Genomic DNA, 14,245 nt, shown 5'->3' on the forward strand with positions numbered 1-14,245 from the left:
AAAGTTGAATCCCCTCTACACATGTGATAAAATCAAAACAGTTAACGGCGCATTAGTATATAACCTATTTTTAATAAATTTATCTATTGTCTAGAAAAAATAATAAACAATTAAAAATATCAATAATGATTCCTATAAGTAAGTAAAATGAATTAATTGCTAATTAATAAATATCATAATTTATATTTACATTTATCTGAATTGTTTTTTCGTATGAACATGAATTTGTTGATATGATTAAAAATTATATTTATAATTTGATGATTTAATTAATTAATTAACTAATTAATATTAATAGGATTATTGAGACGAGTGTCAAATAATGTTCGGAATCAATCAACCGTAACGGAAAGAATTCAAGTTCAACCGGAGGAGCCGATTCAGACTTTTCGTACCATCGAAAGTGATCCAGCAAAACACAATCGTGATCATTTGAATCGTTTTTATACAGTACCAGTAAATGTTAAAAACCGCATTTTTCCTTTCACTGGAGTACCGAGGCGATTTAACGATCACTGTAAAACATTTACAGAGACATGTATATTAGTACGCGAGCCGGCTATTGAATTGATTTCTTATCTCCAGCAGACAGATTACACAAGACCCGTTAATAGATATGTAATTTGTATCCTTTAAATAATTTACTATTTTGTTTTATTTAAAACACTTCAAGAGTTTATGAACGCACTATGGTACTCGAATGTTCCTCTGGTTCAACCAGATAATGGACGTGTTTAGAAATACATTCTGGAGATTGAAAAATACTTATCCTGATGGTTAGTTACCTGGAAAGTCACGTGGTCTACTTCAAACCAGAGGAACAAATAATACCTGATACCGCATTTACTTCCGCAGAGTTTATGGGTTTTATGGTAATGTCGAATCTTTCTTCTGGTTTTAGAGGATATTTGTAAACGCAGAAGTTGCATCTTTCTTTTCCAGAGTAGATTTTTGAACAAGTTCCTAGAGGAATTAAAAAATACCAGGGACATGTTCTGAAATTCACTCTGGAAGAGAAATATGCAACTCCTGCGTTCACAAATATTCTCTAAAACCAGAGGAAAGATTCGACATTGCCATAAAGCCTTCATAAACTCTGTGGAGGTAAATGTGGTATCACGTATTCTTTTGTTCTTCTGGTTTTAAGTAAACCACGTGATTCCAGGTACAAACCATCAGGATAAGTATTTTTCAATCTCCAAAGTGTATTTCTGAACACGCCCCAAATACTGCATTCATCTTCTCTGCAGAGTTTATGGACACATTATAATGATGTCGAATTGTTCCTCTGGTTCAACAAGATAATATTTATCAACTTAGAAGTTACATCTTTTGCTTTCAGAGTGAATTTCTGAACATACCTCTTTTGTTTTACTGTTACATTAATAATTACTGTGTCATCTACATGGCATTTAATTCCAGAATCGTCAGTACCCAGAGTAAATTTCTAACCTCATAAGAGTTTATGAGAAAAAAACTTTCAATCTTTTAAAGCTCTGGTGTATCCACTAGTCATTTTAAATATTATTATCTATCTTTGGTCATCTCCCCATTTTATTATTCCAGCTATTGATCCTTAATAAATAATAAATTATTGGTGACGATTAGATGGACCCTTAGGATCTGGTAAAACATTGACATTGATGCATGTATTGCACTATGGATTTAGTACGAAGCATCTTATAGTCCACGTACCTTGGAGTAAATATCTATCAGTATTATTATTATCATCATTGTTAATTATTTAAGAAAAAATATTAATTATTGTTGATAATTAGTTCCAGATTGGTTCAGACGACGTTCAGAATCAGTTCCTTCGCAACGTGTTGAAGGATTGTATAATTTACCAATTGTTGGAACTTTCTGGTTAGCCCATTTCAAGCATCAAAATGGTCCTCTTTTAGCAGAGCTTGATGTAAGTATTTTTTTCTAACTATAATTTCAGTATTAAGATAATCAATAGCTTCTAATTAATTAAAATCAAAGTAACTAGACACGTATTTTGAATAATGAACAAAAAAACATTTTTGCAAAATATGTACCTGAAGATCGGAACGTTTTTTAGGTGCATTAGCAACGAAAATGAAAAAATTTATGTAATTTAACTGCTGAAGGGTTAGTTGGGAGGTCACCTGAAATTTTCGGCTGAAATTCGAAACATTTCAAAATCTAGATTCAGTAGATTTTTTACTTTTCATTTTATTTTTTTATTTTTGTTCTGCGAAAAACGTTTCAGTCTTCAGGTAAATTAAAAAATTCCAGTCTGATGAAAATGTATACAAGTCAAACATATTTTTGTTTAAAATAAAATTTTTAAGAAAGGATAAAAAATACATTTATCGTTTAAAAATATCACGATATCCGTTCTTTAATTTTTTGACAGAATTCGGTATAAGAATATTAATCATATTTTAAATATAAGAATGAATGATAAAACATCTGTTATAATTGTCACAACTAATTAAATAAAATAGATAAGACTACAAAAAGATTACATATGGAACCCACGAGAACAAAATCCAGCCGGAACACCACTGGTGGACATGATTGATTTTGGAATAGCACGTGGTAAATACGTTTGCGATGTAATTGACGGAGTGCTAAATGAAATAAAATTATCAAGTACTGCCGGAATGTGCAAAACACTTGTTCTCCTTGATGGGTTTAACGCTTTATTTGCTGAGGACTCTATTATAAAAGATGCGGAATTTAAACTTCTGTATGCCCAACGCGTGTCATTAACGCATTCATTTCTAAACTTCACAAAATATGACTGGTGTAATGGTGCCATTGTCGCACTAGTTGATATATTAGCAGTCAAGGTATTTCTCAAATATTATGACCAATAATTAATAATTAATTACTAGGGGTGTTCGAATAGTTCGAACTTACGAATTATCTGCATCGAATCGAATCGAACTTTTCTTTTATCCAACTCTCAATATCTGTTAAATGATACGTTGTAGGTTAATTTGAATTATTGCATCTTGTAGCTAATAAAATAAGCTTCAAATTACACTACCATGACTTTATCTAAATGAAACTTGACACACATTTTGTTCAAGTTGATAGTTCAATTTTAATAATTTATTCAAACTTTATATCATGAATTTTTAATGATGCTTACTATTTAATGTGCATCCATTTCGGCTGCTAAATGACATTTTTCCATCTTAAAGAAGTCATTTCAATTAAAACATCATTTGGATGGACATTTGACAATTATTTGTAATTTATTTGTTGTCGTCACGTGTCAGATACTTGGACCCAAGTGCATACTTGGCTTTGTGACATCTATAAAATATCAATTTTGAGGCTATTCTATTAGGCACCAAGATGTTGATAAGATCAGAAATTTGTCACCGAAAAAATGTCTCTTTAAAAGACGATACAAGCGATGCCAAAAATTAAATTATAAATAATTGTCAAATAAGTCATTTAAATAATTTTTTAATTGTATTGTATTTTTTAAGATGAAAAGAAAATCACAAATTTTCTATGGCTCCTAAAACAACATCTGTACGTCTTATTTATTTGAAAAAATTTGGCTTTGAGACAAAATAAAATTTATCTTGCCCTTTTAAATGACATCTTAAAGTATCTGTGATACTGGGGATATTTGAATTATTCGATTCGATATGAACCCGATTCGCACACCCCTAGTTTATTATTAATAATTAGTAATTACTAATAATCTAATTTTAATTGTAGAAAGAGAATCAATTTGAATCATCAATGTACCCGCGGTATCTTCTTGGCAAAGAAGGCTTCGAACATCTGGATCCATTTTTGCCAATTGAAGTTCCCTTTTACACAAAAGACGAATTTGACGCCGTAATCGAGTATTATAAAAACAGATTATGGTTAAGAAATTTAACAGAAAATGGAAAACGTGAATTAGAGTTATTAACTCAAAGAAGTCCTTACAAACTCATGAGATATACAGCTCCACTATAAATAATAACTATTAGTTGTGATTAGTTTTTAAACTTGTACTGTTTTTTAATTAATTCTTAATAATATAAAATTGCTTAATAAGAAAATAAATGTCTATTAAATTAATTTAAGACTCAATGATGCTTCCATAGTTTATTGATGTCTACTACATTCAAGGATGCAATAAGATGTGCATAGTGACAAATAAAATTTTTAGGATACAGGAATGCAATTTAATCAGTCACATCTAGATATTACGTATTATTACGTATGAGTAAAAAGTGCATGGAGTACAATTAGCGACGTTGTAAAGCATCAAGAGCGCGAACGATGTCACCTTCTTTGGTGACCAAAAGATTGGTGAGCCATCCATTTTCGTTTGAAAATCCCATCTGGATCATGGCTTCGACGGCTTTTTGAATTTTCGGGTCTGAGTGATAGAAAACTGAAGCTAATTTTGGGAGATCTGGATAAATAGACTTTGAGGATGATGGTGATGACTCTTGGGGTGCTGAGGGCTTTGCCTGTTCTTTAGGTTCTGGAGTGACCTGTTTTAAATAAAATTATATAATTTAATAATAATTACATTTAATTACTTTAGTGAAAATTTTACGGTTTTCATGGTGTCGCTAAATTAGTCAATTTTTGAAGAAATTATAGCTGTTGAAAAAAAGTCTTATTTCGTTGAGTTCTACAAGAATTTGGGGTCATTTAGCAGCACCATGGAAACCGTAGACTTCCTACTTTAGTATAAGTATAAGTTAAAAATTACCTCTTTGATAACAGTCCAATCCATATCATTTTCATTGTCACTGGATGTGCTGGAAGTACTTTTGCCGGGATTACTTTTATCAGCGACCACTTGCTCAGGTGTTTTAGGCCGTGACGGAGTTGCTGAATTCGCAGGTGTTGCCGGAGTCGGTGATGGGTTTTGTGGTTTATCATTATTTTTAGCAGAAGATCCAGCTTGAGTCGAATCATCAGTTTTTCCAGCTCCAGTAGCAGCAGAAGCAGGAGTGTCAGTTTTTATTTGAAAATTAACATCAATACCAAGTGGGTCCAAAAATTGTGATAAATTCTGTCCCACTAATTTAAAAAGTTCAATGTGAGGATCTTTTCTAGCGTCTGGACCTTTTGGTTGGTTTTGTTGCTGGTCTTTAGATTGTTCTTTAGGCTGCTCCTTGGCTTCTTGCGCCTCCATAGGTTTTTCAAAAGCATTTTTCTTCATGGGACAATCAGCAGGAATATTTGCCCAATCATTGAGATAAGCCGCGAGTGAGTCAATCCAACCACCGGCATCAGTAGCAACAGCAGCAGCTGCTGCAGAAGCGGCAGCAGATGCCGCAGCATTAGCAGCAGCAGATGCTGCGTCTGAAACTGGACAATGACGACGTCGTTGAGACCTCGGGCATTTCTTAGATGAATTACCAGCGTCAGCACAAACTCCCGCTGGTTCTTCACACTCGTCAACTGGAATAAAGTTTTTGCGAACGAATTTGTTCATGTGACGCGACAGACGTCTTCCATGATGAGCTTTCCAGTCAACCGGAGTAACGATGCGCAACATGCAATGATCAGCATGGATTCCTTGAGCATGACACTTTGAACAAAGGTCATAGTCCGGACATTGGACGCATTTGAATCGATAACCCCGTACTACTCCGTTACATCCATCGCAAGATATTCCAGGATGCAAAATATTTGATGACTCAGCGGCTTCTGGCTCCGAAAATGAATAATCAGATCTTAGTTTCACGTAAAGTTTGCGAACTGAATCCTGTCCTGTCTCGTTCAAAGCGATCTGCAATTCTTCGTCGCTTGAAATTATCACATCATCACCATCAGCATCTGCAATTACGTTATATAAATAATTGCATCAGTTTCATATATTATATATATTTGAAAAATAAAAAATAGTAATGAGTTATCGTATAAATTAAATAATAAGTAATGAGTAATTACCTTTCCAATAAATTTCAAACCGTTTTCCCCGTATGTTAGGAAATATACTCTGCAATTTTTCACGTAAATAAAGATAATTTGTCACAACGTCTGCATCAATACCAAAACGACGTATTTCTTGATTTGAAGTATCAGCTTCATGATACATATAAACTTTAAAACTCACGGTTGCCATTTTAAAATTGTTTTGTTTAGATGTTCAATAAATTTAATAATTATTTTACTTGGTGAAAGTTAAATGTCAATTGCGCAGCAACAGAGTAACGCACTTATAAATAGTTTTGTGTAAACTGATAGCCCCGGATAGATATCAGCTGTTTTTATATGTGAGCTCAGATCAATATAGAAGGGGAAAAATAATAATAATATAGATGCTGACTTGTATATTTGTGCGGGACGCCATCTTTGTAAACATAAATACTGGTTTGAAAGTAATAAAGTTGAGTAAATTTAAATAATTAATAAAATTTGACAGATAGATAAATACATTTATTATTATTTAAAGTAACAGTTAATTAATAAAAATTGTTATAATTTTTTAAAAATTTAAATAAACAAAAAAGTTGCGCTGTCAAGTTTGAAGCGCCATCTGCTAGAATCTGAAGACTATATTTTTCAGATTTAAATAATTGAGTATTTTTAAATAGAAATTTAAAGTGATTATGGTTCGTAAGTTGACGGTAATTATTTAAAATTATTTTTGACAGTAGTTTGAAAAAAATCATGTTATTTAAATGATTTAATAAGATGATGAAATAACTGAGTTGGTTGTAAAAAGACCGCCATGTTTGAATGAGACGCCAAATTTGAATGATTTATCACGTGTACGTTTACCAATCGTCCACGACTTTCGCGCTGTGATGTCACGACTGACCAATTAAATGTTCGCTAATGTTCTATAGTTATATATACATAATATGTACACATATATATGCTTTTTTTTTTAAATATGCCGATCATCGTGAATCATAAAAGTCGATGATTATGAGCAATAGAAGAAAAAGTAGTTGATATGCTCGAGTTCATTCGAGAGAGTACCATAATTATTTTATATATATACATATATATAGATATAAGTAATATTGCGTCATACTTTTTAATTTACTTAATTTTATCTAAACTCTATAGTCTAATTACTATATTTTTTTATAAATATAAGTATAAACTTTTTTTTTAAATGATCGAAAAAAATCATTGCAACTAATAATTAAATAATTAAAAAATATATGATTAAATAATTATATTAACTTTAATATAATTAATAGAGTACAGTAAATACTTAATTTATATTTACATTGTTAACTTATTTATATAAATAAAATAAGTATATACTCTAAGGCCATTCTCGGAAAATTTGATTAATTAATTAAAAAGTAATTGAAACTTTAATTTAAACACGGATAATGTAGAAGTAATTTCGCCGAGATATAGAATTTTTAAAAAATTATTTACAGTTGACATCAATTGGGAGTCAAACGAAATTTGGTAAATAAATTTTAGCCTACAAAGTTTGAAAATTCGAATTTTAAAATTAGAATAAAGATTTTACTGAAATTTATTTTTCAAATTTTGTGTAACTCCTGATTGATGTCAATTGTAAGTAATTTTTTTAAAAATCTGTCTCAGCGAAATTGTCCGCATTTATGACAATTGTCATCGAAAAGTTAAAAAAAAGTGGGGGGTACTGTTTAAGAATAGCCTTAAATGAATCAGAAAGTTTAAAAAAAATTTATCGAATTTTCTCGATTGTTCTTTACGAAGATGACGATGCGTTAAATAAATGGATGACTAAACTTATTTACTTATCATTTCATACAATTTTTTTTTCAATTCGAATAAAATAAACAACTTCCAGGTGTAATATAAAATAAACATAATTAATGTAAATATTTACTAATTACTGTTTACTGTTAAAAAAGTAATTAAATTAGTAATGAGCAATGAGATATATAACGATGTGAATAAGATAATAATGTAAAAAAAAAAAAAAAATGGGTAATTTAAAATGGTGAGATTTTGAAAATAATTGTAAGCCAAATGGCAAACAATTATAACTGCTGGGAAACTAAATAATATTAAGAAAATATTGTTTTTAATGTTATGTTATCTGTGAGATAATTGGAGCGTTACTAAGACGTTGTTATGTACGTTAACGTTATGTGTTAGGCGTTAATGTTAATGATGGAAACAGGGCTGACAGGATGTTTATAAATTTACGATCGACTGTATGTCTTTTTTTTATTTTTACTTTTATATTTTATCAATGTGTTGAGAAATGTCTCATGTCATTTACCATTAATTTAACATAAACTTTTTTTTTTTTGCCTACAGATAAACAAAATTACACATATTATTAATTTATGTTTTATGATTATTTATAAATATACAAGCAGCGGATAGAAGTAAAACGTTCGACCTAGTGAATGCTTTTTATCAGTAATCATCGCTTGTCAACCTCATTATCAATCTATAATAATAAATGGAATGGATGCATGCGAACGGTTAAAACATGCGCAAACTTATGTCACTATTACGTAGTATAAATTTTAATTTATCTCACGTAAGGTTTTATGATAGACAAAAGGATTTTATTTTATTTTATATTTTATTTTTATCCAGTTACTGATAAATTATTTTATTTATTACTGTAAATAAAATACAAAGATATAAAATATGAATTTTTTATCAATGGACTACCGAGAAATAATTATTATAGTAATTACTAGTGTAATTTCGTCAAGCTCGCAACGCTGTTCGTTTGATTACCGACCACTTGTATTAAATCTTAATAATGAGTACCAAACATCCGGTATAATATTTACGTCATCAAAAAATTATTCATGTAAGTATTCATTTTTATTTTACGTTTATCTATTTTTGAAAATTTAAAAATTTTTTTAATTTAGTAATTAAGAGGGAAAAAGGGTCTAATACAAAAAAAAAAGAGCATATTTAAAAAAATTTTTTTTTTTTCAAAGTACCTTCGTTATTTAAATTCTTAAAATTTGTGACATTATTAAGCATCAATCCAAGAATATTCTGCTAAATTTTCATAAAAAAATATTGAAAAATAAGCCAGTGGTAGTGGGGAGAGACGAGCCACCTCAAAAAAAAGTCTCCATGCTGTAGGCAGGATAACTCACGACTGCCGCATCTGAAATCAAAAAACCAAAAAGATTTCTCTAGTACATCAGTTTATCTTAGATTTGAACGAAGGATTTTTTTTTTTCATTAACTACTTACTTTTCTAAAAATTCAAAAATAAATATTTTGTTTATTCCTTTGTTCAAATCCAAGATAAACTTATGCACTAAAGAAATCTTTTTGGTTTTTTGATTTCAGATGCGGCAGTCATGAGTTATCCTGCCTAAGGCATGGAGACTTTTTGTTGAGGTGACTCGTCTCTCCCCACTACCACTGGCTTATTTTTCAATATTTTTTTATGAAAATTTAGCAGAATATTCTTGGATTGATGCTTAATAATGTCACAAATTTTAAGAATTTTAATAAAGAAGGTACTCTGAAAAAAAAATCACAAAAATATGATCTATTTTTAGTATCTCAGACCCTTTTCCCTCCTTAAGTACATAATAATTATTTTATATTTTTTAAAATAAGTCTGTTTGTAATTAAAAAAAATTTGTTAATAATTTGATTTGTTTTAAAAATTTTTGGATTAAAAAAACTGATGTAATTTATTTTAAAAAATAAAAAATGATTTATTGATGATGATTAATAAAATAAATAGCTTTTGAATGGTCAACGTTTGTCTGTAACATGGTAAAAAATTTATCAAACGAAGGAATACTATCGGGAGTTATAGAATTTGATGAATTAAAAGAAAAAATAGAATTTTATCAAACACGTATAATACGTCCATTGGTTGTATATATTATTGATGAAATACAAGATGTTATAATGTTTGAAGAACTATCGAAAACAATAGATATGAATTATCCTATTTGGTTGTTAATATTCACCGGATCATCAATGAGTGATTCAACATGTGATTACTGTCAAAATATACAAAATAATAAATTATCGTTGACCTTCAGCTCGGAGATGATCGTTTGGTGTTGTTGTAATCCGAAATATCTATATGAATGGTGGTCGAATGATGGCTATAATTTTTCAAGAGGACATTATGCTAATTGGACATATGAAACAGGATTACAACGTATTAATAATAATTCATTGTATGCCATTCGTAGCTCTGTTGATGCGCCACTTCGTATTGCATATGTTTCTGTAATTATTATTATTATTATTATTATTATTAAATTTAATCAATAAAATAAATAATACTTTTAAAGAATTCAGTTTTTTTTCAATACAATAATTTAAAAATGGGCGGATTTATGGGCGATATACTTGAGGAATTAACAACAACATTAAACATTATACCGCTAATGATGAGTAAAAATATTTTTGGTACATGGAATGATGAAGATAAAATATGGACAGGTATGGTGGGAACATTGTGGCGTCATGAAGCTGATTTAGGTGTCGGTGAAGTAACAATGACAAAACATAGACGAGAAATATTAGACTTTTCATTGCCTTTGACATTATCACCATGCCGTTTATACTTTAAAGAACCAACTGCTTCATTAAAGTGGTCTTCTTATTTTGAGGTTTATTTTTAAATTAATAATTTATTTAATATCTTATATTTTTTACGTAATGATAAATATTTTAAAGGCATTTAGCGATCACATCTGGATGATAATAATGATACTACTTATGTTAACTCCAGTACTGTTAACATTTATGAAGATACAACAGAAAAATAAATATATCACCAATATTGTTATAGAAAATTATCTTAATGTTTGGGGTATCTTTTGTCAACAAGGATTGTCAGGTATTGATAACGAGTATCTTTATATATTATTATTATTATGTATTTTTTATGATATTAATGGTGTGAATTATCGCGGTATAGAATTTCCGACACGGACATCATTGAGAATAGCTTATTTTTCAATGTTTATTTCGGCATTGGTCATATCAGCTGCTTATTCAGCCGCACTTATAAGCTTTCTGACAGTATCTACTGATAACATGCCCTTTAATAATTTAGATGAGTTTATTGAAGATGGAACTTATAAATTTCTTGTACTAAAAGATAGTGCGGATTATGATTTATTTTCTGTAAGATTATTAGCTTTAATAATTTCATTTAAATAATATAATAAAATATATGTATTTTATGTATTTTTTTTTTTTTTAGTATTCAAATGACTCAACAACACAAAGTTTAAAAAATTTAATGGAAACTGAAGAACTATTACCACCTTCTGTTTATGAAGGATTTTTTCAGGTATAATTCATTAATTTTATGAGAATAAGATTGGGCAAAATGGTCACACAAAGCCAAAATTTTTTTTTTAATAAACTATGGGTCATTTCATGTCAAATCGACCGATAGTTGGAATCGACCCCTTCCGATTTATTATTTTTAGTTCCAGTGGAGTCTTGTGAACATGATTCGATTCATATTTCAAAAATTGTATTTTTGTCAGTAACTGTGTTTTGAAATTCGACAGCCGACGAGGTCTAGAGTTTAGAAGTTCACTTTTAGAGATATTTTTTCAGTCAATTTTTTTGTCGAAAATTTGGGAAATAAATTTGCTAAAAATTTTGGGGTGACCACTTTGTTTGATATTTTTAAAATTATTATTTATATTTTAGTAATAAAAAATGAATGAAAATTGTTTTAAAAATATGTAAAATAGGTATGTATACAAAAAGCTGCATTCTATGCAAGTGACGCTATGAGAATGTCAATGAATGATACTTTTCCATGTGAGATCACGTACATTGAAACAGGAAGATACGATAGTCTGGCTATGATATTACCTCTTCACAGTCCTTACACTGGAATATTCAATCATCAGTTAATTATATAAAAATTTAAATATATATACACTGTAAAAAATCGGGAGTGGATTTGGAGTGATCTGCATTTTATTTAAATCTGCGTTCACTCCAATTCGGTGTTTTAATATTAAAATATAGTCCCGGTAGGAGTTACTTTTACTCCGGGATTAAATAAATCCAGTCATCCACTCCGCATTCGCTTCAAAAATTTTTTACAGTTTATTTAAAGTTTTACTAAAAATAATACTAAAAATAAAATTTACGTTTCAGAATTCATCGATTTAGAGACAAAGGTATACTGAACAGATTTGTACGTAAATATTTTATTAAAAGAAATCCTAAGATAAACGCGTATGATGCAGTAACAATACGAGGTGTTGCGCCTATTTTAGTAGTTTTTACAGGTGGCTTAACTTTCGCAATAATTTTACTTTTAATTGAAAGAGTTATTTTTTTTTATGGCAACGACACATCGGCAACAACACATTCTGGTAGTGTAACGAAAATTGATGTGAAACCCATTGAACATTCTTTTACTTTCAAGGTAAAGAGACAGAATAATTTTATTAATGATAATACTAAGGTCAATAATAATAATGACGATAAACTTTTATTTCCTCTTAAAAATTATTATCCGTAAACAAAAAAAAAAAAACAAAAAAAATTACTATGTGTAAATAATTATATTTAATTGACAAATGTGTTATGAGTGAAATTATTTTAAATAAAATATGTGATAAATAAAAAATATGGTTTTTTATTTTGTATATACATTTTAATTTGTTCTCTTATTATTGAAGATGAACAAAATAAATAATTTCAAATTTTATTTGGGGCAAGATGGACAATTAATAATTTTTTAATTAGTAATATTTGTAGTGGGATAAAATGGACCAGATAAAAATTTTGAAGTTTTCATTTTAATTTAAATCTGAGGCAAATTGACTGATTTTTAATTTTATTTATGGGGTAAAATGGATAGCTTTAAAATTTTAGTGACATTTTTTATTTAAATATGGGGCAAAATGGTTATTATATAAATTTTAGCGTAAATTATGAGACCATAGTTTCAATTGTGTTAATTTTTTTTTTTTTTAGAGTTTGCACACTAAAAAATTGCGAGTGAATTCGGAGTGATCTAGATTTCATTTAAATTCGCATTCTCTCTGATTCGGAGTTTTCATAATAAAATAAATTCCCCTTCGGAGTGCATTCTACTCCAAAAAAGAACAGTCATTTGCTCCGCATTTACTGTGGATTTAATCCGCATTCACTTCTCAAATTTTGTATAGTGCACTACCCATAAAATTATTTGTATTAATTCAAAATATTTTAGTTACATTCTAATTCTACTGAACGATTCTATAATAAAATATCAAAATTTTTTACCAATAAAATTTTGTCATAAAGCTCCAAAAAATTTTTTCATTTTATCAAATTTTTCGCGCCCTTCTGTTTTCTGTACTTTTTATTACTCTAACATTTGTAATAAACATAAAATTAATGAAAAAGGTAGAAATTCCTGTGCCACCTCGGTCTCCCCCATATTTCTATACAGAACTAAAAATTTTAAACAATTTTTAATGTAATTATGCAGCAAAGTAAAATATTCCCGCTGGGAAAATATATTTTAAAAATAAGATCAATACACAATAAATATATAAGGTAACAACAAAAGGTACAGATGGTTCATGATCCCGGATATGGTTGAGCACGCGTTCCGCTTCCGTTTTTTGCTATAACATATACATGCAACGGAAACGTCCTCATGCTTTTAAAAGCCTGCACAGGCTTATTAAAAAGTCTACTCGCGTGCTTCCTTTCAAGCTCATAACCAAAACTACAACCATGCCTACCCACACTAAAAAGACAATATTCAACACACTGGATGTACCACAATCATAGCGAATCTCATGGTCAGTGAACCCTTTCAATCCTAAATTCTCATGCGTATCCCATCCCATATTTTCAATCAGCATAAAAAAAAGCTAAAACCCACATCTACTTTTACTCAACACCATCAGCAACATCACCCACATTTTATGAAGACACTGTTCATACAAAATAAATAAAATGTTAACAATTTATTGACGCATGTGCAATTAATTCATGTAACCCTACAATACATAATATAATAATGCAGCTAATCAACGCACCGCCATAAATGGTATCGTTTTGTTGCCGTGAATGTTTACATTAACATAGTAAGATTTTAAAGCTGCAACTTTTATAATAGTAAACGGCCTTGGGGGTGTGCCGTTTGAACACCGTCTAAACAAGTTAATATAACTTATTCTTAACTTCCCACTCGTAAACTTTTAAATATAAATATACTTGTAATAAATTAATCACGTTTAATAAATACCTTAAATATGTATACGTATAAAAAAAATTAATTTTTAAATTTTCTTAATGAAGTTGCGTTAGTACGAGTTTCAAATATTAATTTACATAAAACAATTGT

At 29.3% G+C, this 14,245-nt stretch overlaps 3 protein-coding genes across 3 annotated transcripts; 2 read left to right on the forward strand and 1 right to left on the reverse strand.

Moving 5' to 3' along the window:
- The first annotated feature begins 24 nt into the window (after positions 1 to 24).
- On the forward strand, positions 25 to 4,059 carry LOC103580683 (28S ribosomal protein S29, mitochondrial). Its single transcript, XM_008562526.2, has 6 exons — positions 25 to 138; positions 299 to 625; positions 1,609 to 1,701; positions 1,779 to 1,915; positions 2,475 to 2,822; positions 3,712 to 4,059. Exons 1-6 carry the CDS (start codon positions 126 to 128, stop codon positions 3,955 to 3,957), a joined length of 1,164 nt encoding a protein of 387 aa, XP_008560748.1. The 5' UTR covers positions 25 to 125; the 3' UTR covers positions 3,958 to 4,059.
- A 15-nt stretch (positions 4,060 to 4,074) lies between these two features.
- LOC103580684 (sequestosome-1) lies at positions 4,075 to 6,231 on the reverse strand. The gene is made up of 3 exons (XM_008562527.2): positions 5,899 to 6,231; positions 4,709 to 5,784; positions 4,075 to 4,484 (listed from the first exon to the last, which is right to left on the reverse strand). Exons 1-3 carry the CDS (start codon positions 6,071 to 6,073, stop codon positions 4,233 to 4,235), a joined length of 1,503 nt encoding a protein of 500 aa, XP_008560749.1. The 5' UTR covers positions 6,074 to 6,231; the 3' UTR covers positions 4,075 to 4,232.
- A 2,309-nt stretch (positions 6,232 to 8,540) lies between these two features.
- LOC103580762 (glutamate receptor ionotropic, kainate 2) lies at positions 8,541 to 12,585 on the forward strand. The gene is made up of 9 exons (XM_053737808.1): positions 8,541 to 8,740; positions 9,647 to 10,146; positions 10,212 to 10,532; positions 10,600 to 10,762; positions 10,844 to 11,052; positions 11,132 to 11,221; positions 11,637 to 11,797; positions 12,052 to 12,375; positions 12,582 to 12,585. The coding sequence occupies exons 1-9, from the start codon at positions 8,572 to 8,574 to the stop codon at positions 12,583 to 12,585; spliced, it is 1,941 nt and encodes a 646-aa protein (XP_053593783.1). The 5' UTR covers positions 8,541 to 8,571.
- The last annotated feature ends 1,660 nt before the right edge of the window (positions 12,586 to 14,245 follow it).

The sequence above is a fragment of the Microplitis demolitor genome, chromosome 3, assembly GCF_026212275.2.
Source record: "Microplitis demolitor isolate Queensland-Clemson2020A chromosome 3, iyMicDemo2.1a, whole genome shotgun sequence".
Classification (NCBI taxonomy): Eukaryota; Metazoa; Arthropoda; class Insecta; order Hymenoptera; family Braconidae; genus Microplitis; species Microplitis demolitor.

What these genes read in the sequence shown, in the direction of transcription:
- LOC103580762 (XM_053737808.1), top strand. Translation starts at nt 8,572, where the DNA reads ATGAATTTTTTATCAATGGACTACCGAGAAATAATTATTATAGTAATT. An exon ending in GTCATCAAAAAATTATTCAT is followed by an intron (nt 8,741 to 9,646) that starts GTAAGTATTCAT and finishes TAAAATAAATAG; the next exon opens with CTTTTGAATGGTCAACGTTT. An exon ending in TTGTCAACAAGGATTGTCAG is followed by an intron (nt 10,763 to 10,843) that starts GTATTGATAACG and finishes ATCGCGGTATAG; the next exon opens with AATTTCCGACACGGACATCA.
- LOC103580683 (XM_008562526.2), top strand. An exon ending in CGTTAATAGATATGTAATTT is followed by an intron (nt 626 to 1,608) that starts GTATCCTTTAAA and finishes GGTGACGATTAG; the next exon opens with ATGGACCCTTAGGATCTGGT. An exon ending in TTGATATATTAGCAGTCAAG is followed by an intron (nt 2,823 to 3,711) that starts GTATTTCTCAAA and finishes TTTTAATTGTAG; the next exon opens with AAAGAGAATCAATTTGAATC.
- LOC103580684 (XM_008562527.2), bottom strand. Translation starts at nt 6,073, where the DNA reads ATGGCAACCGTGAGTTTTAAAGTTTATATGTATCATGAAGCTGATACT. An exon ending in GTTTGAAATTTATTGGAAAG is followed by an intron (nt 5,785 to 5,898) that starts GTAATTACTCAT and finishes ACGTAATTGCAG; the next exon opens with ATGCTGATGGTGATGATGTG. An exon ending in ATTGGACTGTTATCAAAGAG is followed by an intron (nt 4,485 to 4,708) that starts GTAATTTTTAAC and finishes TATTTAAAACAG; the next exon opens with GTCACTCCAGAACCTAAAGA.